This window comes from Mobula birostris, chromosome 5, assembly GCF_030028105.1.
Source record: "Mobula birostris isolate sMobBir1 chromosome 5, sMobBir1.hap1, whole genome shotgun sequence".
Taxonomy (NCBI): Eukaryota; Metazoa; Chordata; class Chondrichthyes; order Myliobatiformes; family Myliobatidae; genus Mobula; species Mobula birostris.
The window spans coordinates 83,970,016-83,993,397 of NC_092374.1; the positions used below are offsets into that span (position 1 = coordinate 83,970,016).

General features: G+C 49.2%; 1 protein-coding gene across 4 annotated transcripts in view; it reads right to left on the minus strand.

Moving 5' to 3' along the window:
- LOC140197816 (solute carrier family 2, facilitated glucose transporter member 4-like) overlaps nucleotides 1-23,382 on the minus strand; it is a 93,475-nt gene that overhangs the window by 39,282 nt on the left and 30,811 nt on the right. For all 4 annotated transcript variants that reach the window (XM_072258278.1, XM_072258279.1, XM_072258280.1 and 1 more), the window contains one exon: nucleotides 22,778-22,873. In XM_072258278.1, the coding sequence (XP_072114379.1) occupies nucleotides 22,778-22,873 (96 nt within the window). The remainder of the gene's footprint in view (nucleotides 1-22,777; nucleotides 22,874-23,382) is intronic.

Sequence of the window (23,382 nt, forward strand, 5' to 3'; positions counted from 1 at the left end):
TCGACACTTTTTGCACGTAATAGTCGCCAGGGAGACATAGGATTGTGCATAATTGGGCACTTTCCAAGGACTAAGAAAAAGAAGCTAGGTTTAACTGGAGCGGCTATTATGTGAGTGGGCCAGTGTTGGAGTGGGGAATTTGGAGACGCAGGCTGTAGATACACACTTTTTCATTATGTATTCTTTATTTCTTTCTTATTGCACACTTGGAGCAGTGGGGCTGCCAGGCAGCATAGTGGAATGCTGCTCTTGTGAGATGTGGGAAGGCAGGGAGACCTCCAGTGCCCCTGACAACTACAACTGCGAGAAGAGCATCCAGCTGCAGCTTCTAATATACTGTGTTAAGGAGCTGGAGCTGGAGCTGGAACTGGATGAACTCCGGATCATTGGGAGGCTGAGGGGTTGATAGACAGGACATACAGGGAGGTAGTTAGACCCAAGGTGCAGGATTCAGGTAACTGGGTGATTGTCGAGAGGGGGAAAGGTGATAGGCAGCCAGTGCAGAGTACCCCTGTGGTAGTTCACCTCAACAACACGTTTGGATACCGTTGGGGGATGACCTAGCAGAAGAAAGCCACAACAGCCAGGTCTGGCTCTGTGACTCAGAAGGGAAGGGGAGAGGAGGTGAGCTGTCATGATAGGGAAATCATTAGTTAGGGGAACAGAAAGGAGGTTCTGTGGATGAGAATGAGATTCCAGAGGGTATGTTGCCTTCCAGGTGCCAGGGTCTGGGACAATTCAGATCAAGGCAGGAGGAGAGACAGCAGCGCGCCGCGCGTGCGCAGCCCTCTGATGAAAAATGATATCGTATCTGTTAAATAGGGGCCGTGGACAATTCTGATTTGATGAAGATGGACGTGAAAGCACAGAGGAACATCTGGAAACATTTCTGAAACGCTCGCTCGCTGCTGTTGTTACTGCGTGGTCGGGAATCTTTCGGAGGGAAGGCCTCAAAATCCCCAGCTTTGCCTGCTGTTGGCGACCGAGATGGAGGTCGAATCGCTCGGATAGAGATGGCGCTCAGTACTTGGTGTTGGAGAGCTGATCAGAGCTCAAAGTTCTCGGATGACTCAGAGTCGGACTGTTGTCGGGTATGGCAGGGAGAGTTTTTCTTCCTTCTCCCGTCTGCATGGGATGTGGGACATTTGAGATACTTTGAACTTTTTCTGTGCTCATGGACTTCTTCATCAAGTTATGGTATTGTTGCACTGTTGTAACTATATGTTATAATTATGTGGTTTTGTTAGTTTTTTTTTCAGTCTTGGTTGTCCTGTGTTTTGTGATATCATACTGGAGGAAATATTGTATCATTTCTTAATGTATGCATTACTAAATGACAATAAAAAGAGGACTGTGTGTCTTCATAACCTAAAAAAGTCCACAGTGGGAGCGTGAATAGCCCGTGGTTGTGGTCCACATTGGTACCAATGACTTGGGAGGGGATGGGTAATGAGGCCCTGCAAAGAGAGTTTAGGGAGTTAGGTGATAAGTTAAAGGGCAGGACCTCCAGGGTTGTGATTTCAGGATTGCTGCCCAGGTCATGTGCTACTGAGGCCAAATAGGATGATTGTAAGTTTAACACGTGGCTAAGGAGTTGGTGCATTGTTGCCATTAGTGAGACTTGGTCGCAGCTCAATATTCCGTTGTTTTAGATGTGTCAGAGCGAGAAGGGTTAAAGGAGGAAGGGGTGGCATTTCTAGTCAGAGGAAATATCGCGGCAGTGCTCAGTTAGGGCAGACTGGAGAACTTGTCTAGTGAGGCATTATGGGTGGAAGTGAGAAATAAGAAAGGTATAGCCACTTTAAAGGGACTATATTATAGACCACCCAACGGTCCAAGGTATTCGGAGGAGTAAATTTGCAGAGATATTGCAGAATTTTGCAAGAAACATAAGGTTGTGACAGTGGGTAGTTTAACCTTCCACATATTGACTGGGACTCCCACGCTGTAAAAGGGCTGGAAGGGTTAGAGTTTGTTCAGGAAAGGAAAAGTTTCTGAGCCAGTAAATAGAAATTCCAATTACAGAGTGTGATAATAGATCTCCTACTAGGCAAAGAGGGAGGGCAGGTGACAGAAGTTTGCGTAGTGGAACACTTTGCATCTGGTGATCATAATGCCGTTAGCTTCAAGGTCATTAAGAGAAAGAATGGGTCTGATTCACAGGTTGAGATTCTAAATTGGAGAAAAGCCAACTTTGATGGTATCAGAAAGGATCTGGCAAGTGTAGATGGGGACCGGCTGTTTTCTGGCAAAGGTGCACCCAGTAAGTGGGAGGCCTGCAGAAGTAAAATTTTACAAGTACAGAGATTGAATATTCCTTTCAGAATAACAGGTTTAGAGAACCTTGGTTTTCAAGAGATATTAAAGTCCTGGTGAAGAAAAAGGAGGTGAATTGCTGGTATGGGCGGGTAGGAACAAACGAGGTACTTGAGTACGAGAAATGTAAGAGAACACTTAATAAGGAAATCATGAGGGCTAAAAGAAGACATGAGGTTGTTCTAGCAGACAAGGTGAAGGTGAATGAGGGCTTCTGCAGAAAACTTAAAAGCAGAAAGATAACTTGGGACAAACTTGGTACTCTGGAAGATTAAAAAGATAATCTATGTGTGGTGCTGAAAGAGATGGGGGAGATCTTAAATGGATTTTTTGCAACTGTATTTACTCTGGAGATGGAGACAGATGTGAGGCAAAGCAGCAGAGAGGTCCTGGTCCCTGTACCGATTGCAGAGGAGGAGGTGTTTGCTGTCTTGAGGCAAATCAGGGTGGACAGATCCCCAGGGCCTGACAAGGTGTTCACTTGGACCCTTTGGGAGGCCAGTGCAGAAATTGCCGGGGCCCTAGCGGAGATCCTCGGCCATGGGTAAGCAGGAGAGCTAACGTGCTCCGTTGTTTAAGAAAGGCTCTAAGAATAAGCCAGGAAATTATAGGTTGCTGAGTCTGACACCAGTAACAGAAAAGTCATTAGAAGATATTTTAAGAGACCGGATATATAAGTATTTAGACAGACAGGGACCAACTAGGGTTAGTCAGCATGGCTTTGTGTGTGGTAGGTTGTGTCTATCCAGTTTTATAGAGTTTTTCAAGTAAGTTACCAGGAAGGCTGATGAAGGCAAAGCAGTGGATATTGTCTGCAAGGACTTCAGCAAGGCCTTTGACAAAGCCACACATGGGAGGTTGGTCAAGAAGGTTCAGTCGCTCGGCATTCAAGATAGGTAGTAAATTGGATGAGACATTGGCTTTGTGGGAGAAGCCAGAGAGTGGTAGTAGATGGTTGCCTCTCTGACTGGAGACGTGTGACTAGTGGAGTGACGCAGCCGTCGGTGCTGGCTCCTCTGTTGTCCTCTGATCCAGTTAACCACATTATCATCCACATTATTGATCTATAATCAATAATGTGGATGATAATAGACAATAGACAATAGGTGCAGGAGTAGGCCATTCGGCCCTTCGAGCCAGCACCACCATTCACTGTGATCATGGCTGATCATCCACAATCAGTATCCAGTTCCTGCCTTATCCCCATAACCTTTGATTCCGCTATCTTTAAGAGCTCTATCCATCTCTTTCTTGAAAGCATCCAGAGACTTGGCCTCCACAGCCTTCTGGGGCACAGCATTCCATATATCCACCACTCCCTGAGTGAAAAAGTTTTTCCTCAACTCCGTTCTAAATGGCCTACCCCTTATTCTTAAACTGTGGCCTCTGGTTCTGGACTCACCCATCAGCGGGAACATGCTTCCTGCCTCCAGCGTGTCCAATCCGTTAATAATCTTACATGTTTCAATAAGATCCCCTCTCAGCCATCTAAATTCCAGAGTATACAAGCCCAGTCGCTCCAATCTTTCGACATATGACAGTCCCGCCATCCCAGGAATTAACCTTGTGAACCTACGCTGCACTCCCTCAATAGCAAGAATGTTCTTCCTCAAATTTGGAGACCAAATCTGCACACAGTACTCCAGGTGTGGTCTCACCAGGGCCCTGTACAGCTACAGAAGGACCTCTTTGCTCTTATACTCAATTCCCCTTGTTATGAAGGCCAGCATGCCATTAGCTTTCTTCACTGCCTGCTGTACTTGCATGCTTGCTTTCAGTGACTGATGTACAAGAACACCTAGATCTCGTTGTACTTCCCCTTTTCCTAACTTGATTCCATTCAGATAATAATCTGCCTTCCTGCTCTTACCACCAAAATGGATAACCTCACATTTATCCACATTAAACTGCATCTGCCATGCATCTGCCCACTCACCCAGCCTGCCCGAGTCACCCTGCATTCTCATAACATCCTCCTCACATTTCACACCGCCACCCAGCTTTGTGTCATCGGCAAATTTGCTAATGTTACTTTTAATTCCCTCACCTAAATCATTTATATATATTGTAAACAGCTGCGGTCCCAGCACTGAACCCTGCGGTACCCCACTGATCACCGCCTGCCATTCCGAAAGGGACCCGTTAATCACTACTCTTTGTTTCCTGTCAGCCAGCCAATTTTCTATCCATGTCAGTACTCTGCCCCCAATACCATGTGCCCTAATTTTGCCCACTAATCTCTTATGTGGGACTTTATCAAAGGCTTTCTGAAAGTCTAGGTAAACTACATCCACTGGCTCTCCCTTGTCCATTTTCATAGTTACATCCTCAAAAAATTCCAGAAGATTAGTCAAGCACGATTTCCCCTTCGTAAATCCATGCTGACTCGGACCGATCCTGTTACTGCTATCCAGAGGTGTCATAATTTCATCTTTTATAATTGTCTCCAGCATCTTTCCCACGACTGACGACAGGCTAACCGGTCTATAATTTCCTGTTTTCTCTCTTCCTCCCTTCTTGAAGAGAGGGACAACATTAGCCACCCTCCAATCCACAGGAACTGATCCTGAATCTATAGCATATTGGAAAATGATTACCAATGCATCCACGATTTCTAAAGCCACCTCCTTAAGTACCCTGGGATGCAGACCATCAGGTCCCGGGGACTTATGAGCCTTCAGACTCAACAGTCTATCCAACACCATTTCCTGCCTAATATAAATTTCCTTCAATTCATCCATTACCCTAGGTCCTTTGGCCACTATTATATCTGGGAGATTGTTTGTGTCTTCCCTAGTGAAGACAGATCCAAAGTACCTGTTCAACTCGTCTGCCATTTCCTTGTTCCCCATAATAAATTCACCTGTTTCTGTCTTCAAGGGCCCAGTTTTGGTCTTAACTATTTTTTTCCTTTTCACATACCTGAAGAAGCTTTTACTATCCTCCTTTATATTCTTGGCTAGTTTACATTCGTACCTTATTTTTTCTCCGCGTATTGCCTTTTTAGTTACCTTCTGTTGCTCTTTAAAAGTTTTCCAATCCTCTGGCTTCCCACTTGTATTTGCTATGTTATACTTCTCTTTTATTTTTATACTGTCCACTACTTCCCTTGTCAGCCACGGCCTCCCCTTACTCCCCTTAGGATCTTTCTTCCTCTTTGGAATGAACTGATCCTGCACCTTCCGCATTATTCCCAGAAACACTTGCCATTGCTGTTCCACTGTCATCCCTGCTAGGGTATTGTTCCATTGAACTTTGGCCAGCTCCTCCCTCATAGCACCACAGTTCCCTTTGTTCAACTGTAATACTGACACTTCTCAGTTTCCTTCTCCCTCTCAAGTTGTAGATTAAAATTTACCATATTATGGTCACTACCTCCTAATGGCTCCTTTACCTCGAGGTCCCTGATCAAATCCGGTTCATTGCACAACACTAAATCTAGAATTGCGTTCTCTCTGGTAGGCTCCAGTACAAGCTGTTCTAAGAATCCATCTCGGAGGGACTCCACAAACTCCCTTTCTTGGGGTCCAGTACCAACCTGATTCCTCCAGTCTACCTGCATGTTGAAGTCCCCCATAACAACTGTAGCATTACCTTTGCGACATGCCAATTTTAACTCTTGATTCAACTTACACCCTACATCCAGACTACTGTTTGGGGGCCTGTAGATAACTCCCATTAGGGTCTTTCTACCCTTAGAATTTCTCAGTTCTATCCATACTGACTCTACGTCTCCTGATTCTATGTCCCCACTCGCAAGGGACTGAATATCATTCCTCACCAACAGAGCCACCCCACCCCCTCTGCCCATCAGTCTGTCCTTTCAATCGGACGTATATCCTTGAATATTCATTTCCCAGGCCCTGTCCACTTGAAGCCATGTCTCTGTTATTCCCACAACATCATACTTACCAATTTCCAACTGTGCCTCAAGCACATCTACTTTATTTCTTATAAAGTAACTGGATCAGCCAATGTGCAGGTGACACCAACACTGGGGGCTGTAGTGCACAGTAAAGAAGGTCATCATGACCTGCAGCAGGATCTGGACCAGCTGGAAAAATGGACTGAAAAATGGCAGATGGAGTTTAATGCAGACAAGTGCGAGGTGTTGCACTTTGGTAGGACCAACCAGGGTAGGTTGTACACAGTGAATGGTAGGGCACAGAGGAGTGCTGTAGAACAAAGGGATCTGGGAATACAGACACATAATTAATTGAACATGGCATCACAGGTAGATAGGGTCGTAAAGAAAGCTTTTGGCACACTGGCCTTCATAAATCAAAGTATTGAGTACAGGAGATGGGATGTTGTGTTGAAGTTGTACGAAATGTTGGTGAGGCCTTACTTGAAGTATTGTGTGCAATTTTGGTCACCTACTTACAGGAAAGATGTAAATAAGGTTGAAAGGGTACGGGCAAAATTTACAGGGATGTTGTTAGGACTTGAGTCATAGGGAAAGATTGAATAGGTTAGGGCTTTATTCCTTACAAAGTAGAAGATTAAGGGGAGATTTGATAGAGGTATACAAAATTGAGGGGTATAGATAGAGTAAATGCAAGCAGGCTTTTTCCACTGAGATTGGGTGGGAGTACAAACAGAGGTCATGGGTTAAGGGTGAAAGGTGAAATGTTTAAGGGGAACATGAGGGGAAACTTCTTCACTCAGAGGGTGGTGAGAGTGTGGAACGAGCTGCCAGAGCAAGTGGGGGATGTGATTTTGATTTCAGTGTTTAAGAGAAGTTTGGATAGGTACACAAATGGGAGGGGTATGGAGTGCTTGGTCTGCGTGGAGGTTGATGCGAGAGGGCAATTTAAATGGTTCAGCATGGACTAGACGGGCTGAAGGGCCTGTTTCAATGCTGTACTTTTCTCCAAATCTATACATTCGGAGGGTGGTGAGAGTGTGGAACAAGCAGCCAGAGCAAGTGGTGGATGTGGGTTCCATTTCAGCATTTAAGAGAAATTTGGATAGGTACACTGATAGTACGGGTTATGGTCCCATTGCAGGTCAATGTTAGTAGGCAGTTTAAATGGTTTGGCACAGACTAGATGGGCCAAAGGGCCTGTTTCTGTGCCATAGTGTCCTGTGACTCTATGACTGATCTCTGCTAAACTATTGAGGCGTCTAGGAATATAGTCTGGTTTCATAACCTCATCCATAATTCATCCTGGGAATACTACACTGCCTTACGCTGCTTCCACTGAGGAGCAAGATATCCCTCCTAACTCTCCCTCTATATCTTTTTCTCCCTTCATGGACTCATACAGCACAGAATCAGGCCCTGCGGCCCACCGAGTCTCCGCCGTCCATTTACACTGACTTAATTTTGCTGCATCCACACTCCTACAAACTCCACGCAGATTCTACACCTCAATCACACCAGCAGGGAAATACACAGAGGCGAATTAACCCACCGGCCCGGCAGGTTTCTGGGATGAGGATGAAACTGGGGCATCTGGGGCAGGGGAAACCCACATGGCCACAGGGAGAGGGTGTAAACTCCACAACCTCGTTCTATGTCCACTGTCATCTCTGGTGTTCCATCATTCTCACTTTCAGTCTCCCTTTTGCTTTCTCTCTCTCCCCCACACCCTATTTCAATTCTCACTCTCTCATACGCTCCTTCAATCTCACTCTCACACTCTTTCACTCTTTTTCAATCTCTCACTCATTCTTGCCTGCCTCTTTCAATCTCTCTCTCACACTTTTTCAATCTCTCTCACTCTTTCAAGTTTACACTCCCTCACACTCCCTCTCCCTCCCACATGCTCTCTCTCTTGCTATCTCCCTCTCACTCTCTCTCTCAATCTCCCTCTCACCCTCTCTCTCAATCTCACTCTCTTTCGATCTCTCTCTCACACTCTCTCTCTTGATCTCCCTCTCACACTCTCTCTCGATCTCTCTCTCACACTCTCTCTATCTCCCTCTCACACTCTCTCTATATCTCCCTCTCACACTCTCTCTCTCTATCTCCCTCTCACTCTCTTTCGATCTCCCTCACACACTCTTTCTCAATCTCACTCTCACACTCTCTCTGTCTCTCTCAATCACCCACTCGCACTCTCTCTCTCGATCTCCCTCTCACACTCTCTCACACTCTCCATCTCCCTCTCACACGCTCTCTCTCAATCTCCCTCTCACACACTCTGTCTCTCTCGATCTCCCTCTCACACTCTCTCGATCTCCCTCTCACACACTCTCTCTCTTGATCTCCCTCTCACACTCTCTCTCTCACGATCTCCCACTTACACTCTCTCTCTCGATCTCCCTCTCACACTCTCTCTCTCTCGATCTCCCTCTCACACTCTCTCTCTCTCGATCTCCCTCTCACACTCTCTCTCTCGATCTCCCTCTCACTCTCTCTCTCTCGATCTCCCTCTCACTCTCTCTCTCGATCTCCCTCTCACTCTCTCTCTCGATCTCTCTCTCACACTCTCTCTCTTGTGATCTCCCTCTCACACTCTCTCTCGATCTCCCTCTCACACTCTCTCTCTCTCTCGATCTCCCTCTCACACTCCCTCTCTCGATCTCCCTCTCACACTCTCTCGATCTCCCTCTCACACTCTCTCCCTCTCACACTCTCTCTATCTCGATCTCCCTCTCACTCTCTCAATCTCCCTTTCACACACTCTCTTGATCTCCCTCTCACACCCTCTCGTGATCTCTCTCATTCTCCCTCTCACACTCTCACTCTATCTCCCTCTCACACTCTCTCTCGATCTCCCTCTCACACTCTCTCGATCTCCCTCTCACACTCTCTCGATCTCCCTCTCACACTCTCTCTCGATCTCCCACACTCTCTCTCGATCTCCCTCTCACACTCTCTCTTGTCATCTCTCTCATTCTCCCTCTCACACTCTCTCTCGATCTCCCTCTCACACTCTCTCTCTCTCGATCTCCCTCTCACACTCTCTCTCTCTCGATCTCCCTCTCACACACTCTCTCGATCTCCCTCTCACACTCACTCTCTCTCGATATCCCTCACACTCTCTCTCTCTCAATCTCCCTCTCATCTCACACACTCTCTCGATCTCCCTCTCACACCCTCTCTTGTGATCTCTCTCATTCTCCCTCTCACACTCTCTCTCTCTCGATCTCCCTCTCACACTCTCTCTCGATCTCCCTCTCACACTCTCTCTCGATCTCCCTCTCACACTCTCTCGATCTCTCGCTCACTCACTCTCTCGATCTCCCTCTCACACTCTCTCTCGATCTCCCACACTCTCTCTCGATCTCCCTCTCACACTCTCTCTTGTGATCTCTCTCATTCTCCCTCTCACACTCTCTCTCTATCTCCCTCACACTCTCTCTCTCGATCTCCCTCTCACACACTCTCTCGATCTCCCTCTCACACTCTCTCTCGATCTCCCGCTTACTCACTCTCTCGATCTCCCTCTCACACTCTCTCTCGATCTCCCTCACACACTTTCTCTCAATCTCACTCTCACTCTCTCTCTCTCTCGATCTCCCTCACACACACTTTCTCGATCTCCCTCTCACTTTCTCTCTCAATCACCCTCTCACACTCTCTCTCTCTCGATCTCCCTCTTACACTCTCTCTCTCGATCTCCCACTCACATTCTCTCTCGATCTCCCGCTCACTCACTCTCTCGATCTCCCTCTCACACTCTCTCTCGATCTCCCTCTCACACTCTCTCTTGTGATCTCTCTCATTCTCCCTCTCACACTCTCTCTCGATCTCCCTCTCACACACTCTCTCTCGATCTCCCTCTCACACTCTCTCTCGATCTCCCTCTCACTCACTCTTTCGATCTCCCTCACACACTTTCACTCAATCTCACTCTCACACTCTCTCTCTCTCTCTCGATCTCTCTCTCACTCTCTCTCTCAATCTTCCTCTCACTCTCTTTCGATCTCCCTCACACACTCTCTCTCAATCTCCCTCTCACACTCTCTCTGTCTCTCGATCTCCCTCTCACACTCTCTCTCTCAATCTCCCTCTCACACTCTCTCGATTTCCCTCTCACACTCTCTGTCTCTCTCAATCTCCCTCTCACACTCTCTCTCTCGATATCCCTCTCACTCTCTCTCTCTCTCGAACTCCCGCTCAGTCTCTTTCGATCTCCCTCACACACTCTCTCTTGATCTCCCTCTCACACTCTCTCTCGATCTCCCTCTCACACTCTCTCTCTCAATCACCCTCTCTCACACTCTCTCTCTCGATCTCCCTCTCACACTCTCTCTCTCTCGTTCTCCCTCACACAGTCTCTCTCGATCTCTCTCTCACTCACTCTCTCGATCTCTCTCACACTCTCTCTCGATCTCCCTCTCACACTCTCTTTCTTGATCTCCCTCTCACACTCTCTCTCGATCTCCCTCTCATACTCTCTCTCTCGATCTCCCTCTCACACTCTCTCTCTCGATCTCCCTCTCACACTCTCTCTCTCTCGATCTCCCTCTCATACCCTCTCACTGTCTCTCTCGATCTCTCTCTCACACTCGCTCTCTCGATCTGCCTCTCACACTCTCTAACGATCTCCCTCTCACTCACTCTCTCGATCTCTCTCTCACTCAGTCTCTCGATCTCTCACACTCTCTCTCTCGATCTCCCTCTCACACTCTCTCTCGCTCTCTCGATCTCCCTCTCACACTGTCTCTCTCTCTCTCTCTCTCAATCACCCTCTCTCACACTCTCTCTCTCAAACTCCCTCACACACTCTCTCTCTCTCATTCTCCCTCACACACTCTCTCTCAATCTCTCTCTCACTCACTCTCTCGATCTCTCTCACACTCTGTCTCGATCTCCCTCTCACACTCTCTCTTTCTTGATCTCCCTCTCACACACTCTCTCTCGATCTCCCTCTCACACTCTCTCTTTCTTGATCTCCCTCTCACACTCTCTCTTTCTTGATCTTCCTCACACTCTCTCTCGGTTTCCCTCTCACACTCTCCATCTCCCTCTCACACTCTCTCTCAATCTCCCTCTCACACTCTCTCTCTCAATCTCCCTCTTACACACTCTCTCTTTCGATTTCCCTCTCACACTCTCTCTCGCAATCTCCCTCTCACACTCTCTCTCTCGATTTCCCTCTCACACTCTCTCTCACAATCTCCCTCTCACACTCTCTCTCTCGATTTCCCTCTCACACCCTCTCTCTCAATCTCCCTCTCACACTCTCTCTCTCAAACTCCCTCTCACTCTCTCTCTCGATCTCCCTCTTACACACTCTCTCTTTCGATCTCCCTCTCACACTCTCTCTTTCTTGATCTCCCTCTCACACTCTCTCTTTCTTGATCTCCCTCTCACACTCTCTCTCTCGATCTCCCTCACTTGCTCTCTCGATCTCCCTCTCACAATATCTCTCTCGATATCCCTCACACACTCTCTCTCTCTCTCGATCTCCCTTTCACACTCTCTTTTGATCTCTCTCTCACTCTCTCTCTCGATCTCCCTCTCACACTCTCTCTCTTGATCTCCCTCTCACAACCTCTCTCTCTCGATCTCCCTCTCATACCCTCTCACTGTCTCTCTCGATCTCCCTCTCACACTCTCTCTCTCAATCTCCCTCTCACACTCTCTCTCATGATCTCCCTCTCACAACCTCTCTCTCTCGATCTCCCTCTCATACCCTCTCACTGTCTCTCTCGATCTCCCTTTCACACTCTCTCTCATTCGATCTCCCTCTCACAACCTCTCTCTCTCTCGATCTCCCTCTCACACTCTCTCTCTCGATCTCCCTCTCACAGTCTCTCTCGATTTCTCTCTTACTCCCTGTCTCGATCTCCCTCTCACACTCTGTCTCTCTCAATCTCCCTCTCACACTCTCTCTCGATCTCCCTCTCACACTCTCTCGATCTCCCTCTCACACACTCTCTCTCGATCTCCCTCTCACACACTCTCTCTCGATCTCCCTCTCACACTCTCTCTCTCGATCTCCCTCTCACACTCTCTCTCTCAAACTCCCTCTCACTCTCTCTCTCGATCTCCCTCTTACACACTCTCTTTCGATCTCCCTCACACACTCTCTCTTTCTTGATCTCCCTCTCACACTCTCTCTCTCGATCTCCCTCTCACTTGCTCTCTCGATCTCCCTCTCACAATCTCTCTCTCGATATCCCTCACACACTCTCTCTCTCTCTCGATCTCCCTTTCACACTCTCTTTTGATCTCTCTCTCACTCTCTCTCTCGATCTCCCTCTCATACCCTCTCACTGTCTCTCTCGATCTCCCTCTCACACTCTCTCTCTCAATCTCCCTCTCACACTCTCTCTCATGATCTCCCTCTCACAACCTCTCTCTCTCGATCTCCCTCACACTCTCTCTCACGATCTCCCTCTCACACTGTCTCTCTCGATTTCTCTCTTACTCCCTGTCTCGATCTCCCTCTCACACTCTGTCTCTCTCAATCTCCCTCTCACACTCTCTCTCGATCTCCCTCTCACACTCTCTCTCTTTCGATCTCCCTCTCACAACCTCTCTCTCTCTCGATCTCCCTCTCACACTCTCTCTCTCGATCTCCCTCTCACACTCTCTCTCTCTTACTCCCTCTCACACTGTCTCTCTCGATTTCTCTCTTACTCCCTCTCTCGATCTCCCTCTCACACTCTGTCTCTCTCAATCTCCCTCTCACACTCTCTCTCGATCTCCCTCTCACACTCTCTCTCGATCTCCCTCTCACACTCTCTCTCGATCTCCCTCTCACACACTCTCTCTCGATCTCCCTCTCACACACTCTCTCTCGATCTCCCTCTCACACTCTCTCTCGATCTCCCTCTCACTCACTCTTTCCATCTCCCTCACACACTCTTTCTCAATCTCCCTCTCATACTCTCACTCTCTCTCTCGATCTCTCTCTCACTCTCTCTCTCAATCTCCCTCTCACTCTCTTTCGATCTCCCTCACACACTCTCTCTCAATCTCCCTCTCACACTCTCTCTGTCTCTCTCGATCTCCCTCTCACACTCTCTCTCTCGATCTCCCTCTCACACTCTCTCTCTCAATCTCCCTCTCACACTCTCTCTCTCAATCTCCCTCTCACACTCTCTCGATTTCCCTCTCACACTCTGTCTCTCTCAATCTCCCTCTCACACTCTCTCTCTCGATATCCCTCTCACTCTCTCTCTCTCTCAAACTCTCGCTCAGTCTCTTTCGATCTCCCTCACACACTCTCTCTTGATCTCCCTCTCAAACTCTCTCTCGATCTCCCTCTCACACTCTCTCTCTCTCTCTCTCTCGATCACCCTCTCTCACTCTCTCTCTCGATCTCCCTCTCACACTCTCTCTCTCTCGTTCTCCCTCACACACTCTCTCTCGATCTCTCTCACTCACTCTCTCGATCTCTCTCACACTCTCTCTCGATCTCCCTCTCACACTCACTTTCTTGATCTCCCTCTCACACTCTCTCTATCTCCCTCACGCACTCTTTCTCTCGATCTCCCTCTGACACTCTCCATCCTCTCACACTCTCTCTCGATCTCCCTCTCACACACTCTCTCTCGATCTCCCTCTCACACACTCTCTCTCAATCTCCCTCTCACACACTCTCTCTCAATCTCCCTCTCACACACTCTCTCGATCTCCCTCTCACTCACTCTTTCGATCTCCCTCACACACTCTTTCTCAATCTCCCTCTCACACTCTCACTCTCTCCCTCGATCTCTCTCTCACTCTCTCTCTCAATCTCCCTCTCACTCTCTTTCGATCTCCCTCACACACTCTCTCTCAATCTCCCTCTCACACTCTCTGTCTCTCTCGATCTCCCTCTCACACTCTCTCTCTCGATCTCCCTCTCACACTCTCTCTCTCAATCTCCCTCTCACACTCTCTCTCTCAATCTCCCTCTCACACTCTCTCTCAATCTCCCTCTCACACTCTCTCGATTTCCCTCTCACACTCTGTCTCTCTCAATCTCCCTCTCACTCTCTCTCTCTCGATATCCCTCTCACTCTCTCTCTCTCTCAAACACCCGCTCAGTCTCTTTCGATCTCCCTCACACACTCTCTCTTGATCTCCCTCTCAAACTCTCTCTCGATCTCCCTCTCACACTCTCTCTCTCTCTCTCTCAATCACCCTCTCTCATACTCTCTCTCGATCTCCCTCTCACACTCTCTCTCTCTCGTTCTCCCTCACACACTCTCTCTCTCTCACTCACTCTCTCGATCTCTCTCACACTCTCTCTCGATCTCCCTCTCACACTCTTTCTTGATCTCCCTCTCACACTCTCTCTATCTCCCTCACGCACTCTCTCTCTCGATCTCCCTCTCACACTCTCTCTATCTCCCTCTCACACTCTCTCACTGTCTCTCTCGATCTCTCTCTCACACTCTCTCTCTCGATCTGCCTCTCACACTCTCTCTCGATCTCCCTCTCATTCGCTCTCTCGATCTCTCTCTCACTCACTCTCTCGATCTCTCTTTCTCACACTCTCTCTCTCTCACGATCTCCCTCTCACACTGTCTCTCTCTCTCAATCACCCTCTCTCACACTCTCTCTCTCAAACTCCCTCACACACTCTCTCTCTCTCATTCTCCCTCACACACTCTCTCTCAATCTCTCTCTCACTCACTCTCTCGATCTCTCTCTCACACTCTCTCGATCTCCCTCTCACACTCTCTCTTTCTTGATCTCCCTCTCACACTCTCTATCTCGATCTCCCTCTTACACACTCTCTCTTTCGATCTCCCTCTCACACTCTCACTTTCTTGATCTCCCTCTCACACTCTCTCTTTCTTGATCTCCCTCTCACACTCTCTCTCGATCTCCCTCTCACACTCTCTCTCGATCTCCCTCTCACACTCTCCATCTCCCTCTCACACTCTCTCTCAATCTCCCTCTCACACTCTCTATCTCGATCTCCCTCTTACACACTCTCTCTTTCGATCTCCCTCTCACACTCTCTCTCTCGATTTCCCTCTCACACTCTCTCGCAATCTCCCTCTCACACTCTCTCTCTCGATTTCCCTCTCACACTCTCTCTCTCGCAATCTCCCTCTCACACCCTCTCTCTCGATTTCCCTCTCACACCCTCTCTCTCAATCTCTCTCACACTCTCTCTCTCAAACTCCCTCTCACTCTCTCTCTCAATCTCCCTCTTACACACTCTCTCTTTCGATCTCCCTCTCACACTCTCTCTTTCTTGATCTCCCTCTCACACTCTCTCTCTCGATCTCCCTCTTACACACTCTCTCTTTTGATCTCCCTCTCACTCTCTCTCTTGTGATCTCTCTCAATCTCCCTCTCACACTCTCTCTCTCGATCTCCCTCTCACTTGCTCTCTCGATCTCACTCTCACAATCTCTCTCTCGATATCCCTCACACACTCTCTCTCTCTCGATCTCCCTTTCACACTCTCTTTTGATCTCTCTCTCACTCTCTCTCTCGATCTCCCTCTCACACTCTCTCTCTTGATCTCCCTCTCACACTCTCTCTCTTGATCTCCCTCTCACACTCTCTCTTATGATCTCCCTCTCACAACCTCTCTCTCTCGATCTCCCTCTCATACCCTCTCACTGTCTCTCTCGATCTCCCTCTCACACTCTGTCTCTCTCAATCTCCCTCTCACACTCTCTCTCGATCTCCCTGTCACACTCTCTCTCAATCTCCCTCTCACACTCTCTCTGTCTCTCTCGATCTCCCGCTCACACTCTCTCTCTCGTTCTCCCTCACACACTCTCTCTCTCACTCTCTCAATCTCTCTCTCACACTCTCTCTCGATCTCCCTCTCACACTCTCCATCTCCCTCTCACACTCTCTCTCAATCTCCCTCTCACACTCTCTCTCTCGATTTCCCTCTCACACTCTCTCTCGATCTCCCTCTCACACTCTCTCTCTCGATCTCCCTCTCACACTCTCTCTCGATCTCCCTGTCACTCTCTCTCAATCTCCCTCTCACACTCTCTCTGTCTCTCTCGATCTCCCTCTCACACTCTCTCTCTCGATCTCCCTCTCACACTCTCTCTCTCAATCTCCCTCTCACACTCTCTCGATTTCCCTCTCACACTCTCTGTCTCTCTCTCTCTCAATCACCCTCTCTCACACTCTCTCTCGATCTCCCTCTCACACTCTCTCTCTCGTTCTCCCTCACACACTCTCTCTCTCACTCTCTCTCTCACACTCTCAATCTCTCTCTCACACTCTCTCTCGATCTCCCTCTCACACTCTCCATCTCCCTCTCACACTCTCTCTCAATCTCCCTCTCACACTCTCTCTCTTGATTTCCCTCACACACTCTCTCTCTCGATCTACCTCTCACACTCTCTCTCGATCTCCCTCTTACACACTCTCTCTTTCGATCTCCCTCTCATTCTCTCTCTTGTGATCTCTCTCAATCTCCCTCTCACACTGTCTCTCTCGATCTCCCCCTTACACACTCTCTCGATCTCCCTCTCACAATCTCTCTCGATATCCCTCACACACTCTCTCTCTCTCGATCTCCCTCTCACACTCTCTTTTGATCTCTCTCTCTCTCTCTCTCGATCTCCCTCTCATACTCTCTCTCTCGATCTCCCTCTCACACACTCTCTCTCGATCTCCCTCTCACACTCTCTCTCTCGATCTCCCTCTCACACTCTCTCTCGATCTCCCTCTCACAACCTCTCTCTCTCGATCTCCCTCTCATACCCTCTCACTGTCTCTCTCGATCTCTCTCTCACACTCTCTCTCTCGATCTGCCTCTCACACTCTATCTCGATCTCCCTCTCACTCACTCTCTCGATCTCCCTCTCACACTCTCTTTCTTGATCTCCCTCTCACACTCTCTCTTTCTTGATCTCCCTCTCACACTCTCTCTTTCTTGATCTCCCTCTCACACTCTCTCTTTCTTGATCTCCCTCTCACACTCTCTCTCGATCTCCCTCTCACACTCTCCATCTCCCTCTCACACTCTCTCTCAATCTCCCTCACACTCTCTCTCTCGATCTCCCTCTCACACTCTCTCTCGCAATCTCCCTCTCACACTCTCTCTCTCGATTTCCCTCTCACACCCTCTCTCTCAATCTCCCTCTCACACTCTCTCTTTCTTGATCTCCCTCTCACACTCTCTCTCTCGATCTCCCTCTTATACACTCTCTCTTTCGATCTCCCTCTCATTCTCTCTCTTGTGATCTCTCTCAATCTCCCTCTCACACTCTCTCTGTCGATCTCCCTCTCACTTGCTCTCTCGATCTCCCTCTCACAATCTCTCCCTCGATATCCTTCACACACTCTCTCTCTCTCTCGATCTCCCTCTCACACTCTCTTTCTTGATCTCCCTCTCACACGCTCTCTATCTCCCTCACGCGCTCTCTCTCGACCTCCCTCTCACACTCTCCATCTCCCTCTCACACTCTCTCTCAATCTCCTTCTCACACTCTCTCTCTCGATCTCCCTCTTACACACTCTCTCTTTCGATCTCCCTCTCATTCTCTCTCTTGTGATCTCTCTCAATCTCCCTCTCACAATCTCTCCCTCCATATCCCTCACACACTCTCTCTCTCTCTCGATCTCCCTCTCACACTCTCTTTTGATCTCCCTCTCACTCTCTCTCTCGATCTCCCTCTCACACTCTCTCTCTTGATCTCCCTCTCACACTCTCTCTTATGATCTCCCTCTCACAACCTCTCTCTCTCTCTCTCTTGATCTCCCTCTCACTCACTCTCTCGATCTCTCTCTCACACTCTCTCTCTCTCTTGATCTCCCTCTCACACTGTCTCTCTCTCTCTCTCAATCACCCTCTCTCACACTCTCTCTCTCGATCTCCCTCTCACACTCTGTCTCTCTCATTCTCCCTCACACACTCTCTCTCGATCTCTCTCACTCACTCTCTCGATCTCTCTCTCACACTCTCTCTCGATCTCCCTCTCACACTCTCTTTCTTGATCTCCCTCTCACACTCTCTCTATCTCCCTCACGCACTCTCTCTCGACCTCCCTCTCACACTCTCCATCTCCCTCTCACACTCTCTCTCAATCTCCCTCTCACACTCTCTCTCGATCTCCCTCTTACACACTCTCTCTTTCGATCTCCCTCTTACACACTCTCTCTTGTGATTTCTCTCAATCTCCCTCTCACACTCTCTCTCTCGAATTCCCTCTCACACTCTCTCTCTCAATCTCCCTCTTACACACTCTCTCTTTCGATCTGCCTCTCATTCTCTCTCGTGATCTCTCTCGATCTCCCTCTCACTCGCTCTCTCGATCTCCCTCTCACAATCTCTCTCTCGATATCCCTCACACACTCTCTCTCTCGATCTCCCTCTCACACTCTCTTTTGATCTCCCTCTCACTCTCTCTTTCGATCTCCCTCTCACACTCTCTCTCTCGATCTCCCTCTCACACTCTCTCTCATGATCTCCCTCTCACAACCTCTCTCTCTCGATCTCCCTCTCATACCCTCTCACTGTCTCTCTCGATCTCCCTCTCACACTCTCTCTCTCAATCTCCCTCTCACACTCTCTCTCATGATCTCCCTCTCACAACCTCTCTCTCTCGATCTCCCTCTCATACCCTCTCACTGTCTCTCTCGATCTCCCTCTCACACTCTCTCTCATGATCTCCCTCTCACACTCTCTCTCATGATCTCCCTCTCACAACCTCTCTCTCTCTCGATCTCCCTCTCATACCCTCTCACTGTCTCTCTCGATCTCCCTCTCACACTCTCTCTCTCGATCTCCCTCTTATACACTCTCTCTTTCGATCTCCCTCTCATTCTCTCTCTTGTGATCTCTCTCAATCTCCCTCTCACACTGTCTCTCTCGATCTCCCCCTTACACACTCTCTCTCTCGATCTCCCTCTCACAATCGCTCTCTCGATATCCCTCACACACTCTCTCTCTCTCTCGATCTCCCTCTCACACTCTCTCTCTCGATCTCCCTCTCACACTCTCTCTCATGATCTCCCTCTCACAACCTCTCTCTCTCGATCTCCCCCAAATACCCTCTCACTGTCTCTCTCGATCTCCCTCTCACACTCTCTCTCTCGATCTCCCTCTCACACTCTCTCTCATGATCTCCCTCTCACAACCTCTCTCTCTCGATCTCCCTCTCATACCCTCTCACTGTCTCTCTCGATCTCCCTCTCACACTCTCTCTCTTTCGATCTCCCTCTCACAACCTCTCTCTCTCTCGATCTCCCTCTCACACTCTCTCTCTCGATCTCCCTCTCACACTCTCTCTCATGATCTCCCTCTCACAACCTCTCTCTCTCGATCTCCCTCAAATACCCTCTCACTGTCTCTCTCGATCTCCCTCTCACAATCTCTCTCTCGATATCCCTCACACACTCTCTCTCTCTCTCGATCTCCCTTTCACACTCTCTTTTGATCTCTCTCTCACTCTCTCTCTCGATCTCCCTCTCATACCCTCTCACTGTCTCTCTCGATCTCCCTCTCACACTCTCTCTCTCGATCTCCCTCTCACACTCTCTCTCATGATCTCCCTCTCACAACCTCTCTCTCTCTCGATCTCCCTCTCACAACCTCTCTCTCTCTCGATCTCCCTCTCACACTCTCTCTCTCGATCTCCCTCTCACACTGTCTCTCTCGATTTCCCTCTTACTCCCTCTCTCAATCTCCCTCTCACACTGTCTCTCAATCTCCCTCTCACACTCTCTCTCGATCTCCCTCTCACATTCTCTCTCTCAAACTCCCTCTCACACTCTCTCTCTCGATCTCCCTCTCACACTCTCTCTCATGATCTCCCTCTCACAACCTCTCTCTCTCGATCTCCCTCTCACAACCTCTCTCTCTCTCGATCTCCCTCTCACACTCTCTCTCTCGATCTCCCTCTCACACTGTCTCTCTCGATTTCCCCCTTACTCCCTCTCTCAATCTCCCTCTCACACTCTGTCTCTCTCAATCTCCCTCTCACACTCTCTCTCGATCTCCCTCTCACATTCTCTCTCTCAAACTCCCTCTCACACTCTCTCTCTCGATCTCCCTCTTACACACTCTCTCTTTCAATCTCCCTCTCATTCTCTCTCTTGTGATCTCTCTCAATCTCCCTCTCACACTCTCTCTGTCGATCTCCCTCTCACTGTCTCTCTCGATCTCCCTCTCACAATCTCTCCCTCGATATCCCTCACACACTCTCTCTCTCTCTCGATTTCCCTCTCACACTCTCTTTCTTGATCTCCCTCTCACACGCTCTCTATCTCCCTCACGCGCTCTCTCTCGACCTCCCTCTCACACTCTCCATCTCCCTCTCACACTCTCTCTTTCGATCTCCCTCTTACACACTCTCTCTTGTGATTTCTCTCAATCTCCCTCTCACACTCTCTCTCTCGAATTCCCTCTCACACTCTCTCTCTCAATCTCCCTCTTACACACTCTCTTTCGATCTCCCTCTCATTCTCTCTCGTGATCTCTCTCGATCTCCCCTCTCACTCGCTCCCTCGATCTCCCTCTCACAATCTCTCTCTCGATATCCCTCACACACTCTCTCTCTCTCTCGATCTCCCTCTCACACTCTCTTTTGATCTCCCTCTCACTCTCTCTCTCGATCTCCCTCTCACACTCTCTCTCGATCTCCCTCTCACACTCTCTCTCATGATCTCCCTCTCACAACCTCTCTCTCTCGATCTCCCTCTCATACCCTCTCACTGTCTCTCTCGATCTCCCTCTCACACTCTCTCTCTCAATCTCCCTCTCACACTCTCTCTCATGATCTCCCTCTCACAACCTCTCTCTCTCGATCTCCCTCTCATACCCTCTCACTGTCTCTCTCGATCTCCCTCTCACACTCTCTCTCATGATCTCCCTCTCACACTCTCTCTCATGATCTCCCTCTCACAACCTCTCTCTCTCGATCTCCCTCTCATACCCTCTCACTGTCTCTCTCGATCTCCCTCTCACACTCTCTCTCTCGATCTCCCTCATACACTCTCTCTTTCGATCTCCCTCTCATTCTCTCTCTTGTGATCTCTCTCAATCTCCCTCTCACACTGTCTCTCTCGATCTCCCCCTTACACACTCTCTCTCTCGATCTCCCTCTCACTCGCTCTCTCGATCTCCCTCTCACAATCTCTCTCTCGATATCCCTCACACACTCTCTCTCTCTCTCTCGATCTCCCTCTCACACTCTCTTTTGATCTCCTTCTCACTCTCTCTCTTGATCTCCCTCTCACACTCTCTCTCTCGATCTCCCTCTCACACTCTCTCTCATGATCTCCCTCTCACAACCTCTCTCTCTCGATCTCCCCCAAATACCCTCTCACTGTCTCTCTCGATCTCCCTCTCACACTCTCTCTCGATCTCCCTCTCACACTCTCTCTCATGATCTCCCTCTCACAACCTCTCTCTCTCGATCTCCCTCTCATACCCTCTCACTGTCTCTCTCGATCTCCCTCTCACACTCTCTCTCTTTCGATCTCCCTCTCACACTCTCTCTCAATCTCCCTCTCACTCTCTCTCTCGATCTCCCTCTCACACTGTCTCTCTCGATTTCTCTCTTACTCCCTCTCTTGATCTCCCTCTCACACTCTGTCTCTCTCAATCTCCCTCTCACACTCTCTCTCGATCTCCCTCTCACACACTCTCACTGTCTCTCTCGATCTCCCTCTCACACTCTCTCTCTCGATCTCCCTCATACACTCTCTCTTTCGATCTCCCTCTCATTCTCTCTCTTGTGATCTCTCTCAATCTCCCTCTCACACTGTCTCTCTCGATCTCCCCCTTACACACTCTCTCTCTCGATCTCCCTCTCACTCGCTCTCTCGATCTCCCTCTCACAATCTCTCTCTCGATATCCCTCACACACTCTCTCTCTCTCTCGATCTCCCTCTCACACTCTCTTTTGATCTCCTTCTCACTCTCTCTCTTGATCTCCCTCTCACACTCTCTCTCTCGATCTCCCTCTCACACTCTCTCTCATGATCTCCCTCTCACAACCTCTCTCTCTCGATCTCCCCCAAATACCCTCTCACTGTCTCTCTCGATCTCCCTCTCACACTCTCTCTCTCGATCTCCCTCTCACACTCTCTCTCATGATCTCCCTCTCACAACCTCTCTCTCTCGATCTCCCTCTCATACCCTCTCACTGTCTCTCTCGATCTCCCTCTCACACTCTCTCTCTTTCGATCTCCCTCTCACACTCTCTCTCAATCTCCCTCTCACTCTCTCTCGATCTCCCTCTCACACTGTCTCTCTCGATTTCTCTCTTACTCCCTCTCTTGATCTCCCTCTCACACTCTGTCTCTCTCAATCTCCCTCTCACACTCTCTCTCGATCTCCCTCTCACACACTCTCTCTCGATCTCCCTCTCACACACTCTCTCTCGATCTCCCTCTCACACTCTCTCTCGATCTCCCTCTCACACTCTCTCGATCTCCCACTCACACTCTCTCTCGATCTCCCACTCACTCTCTCTCTCTCTCTCTCTCGATCTCCCTCTGACTCTCTCTCTCTCTGACGATCTCCCTCTCACACTGTCTCTCTCTCAATCACCCTCTCTCACACTCTCTCTCTCGATCTCCCTCACACTCTCTCTCTCTCTCTCCCACACAGCCACTCTCCCTCCCTCTCACCTTCTGAGGAGCATTGATGACGCCGATGTTGTAGCCAAACTGCAGGGATCCCAGTACAGCTGTGCACACGGCCAAGACCAAGGACCCTGTCACTCTCTGTAAAACAGCAAGAAAGAAGAACGCATTTGGATAACAGAAAACATTCTCCCACAAATTATTTTCAATACCTGCTTCTCATAAACATGAAGAGATAAATTTCTTATCAACTGTCCTATCACACACCCCCAGTGTCAGACACAGAGTGAAGCTCCCTCTACACTGTCCCATCACACACTCCCAGGGTCAGACACACAGTGAAGCTCCCTCTACACTGTCCCATCACACACTCCCAGGGTCAGACACAGAGTGAAGCTCCCTCCACACTGTCCCATCACACACTCCCAGGGTCAGACACAGAGTGAAGCTCCCTCTACACTGTCCCATCACACACTCCCAGGGTCAGACACAGAGTGAAGCTCCCTCTACACTGTCCCATCACACACTCCCAGGGTCAGACACAGAGTGAAGCTCCCTCTACACTGTCCCATCACACATCTCAGGGTCAGACACAGAGTGAAGCTCCCTCTACACTGTCCCATCACACACTCCCAGGGTTAGACATAGAG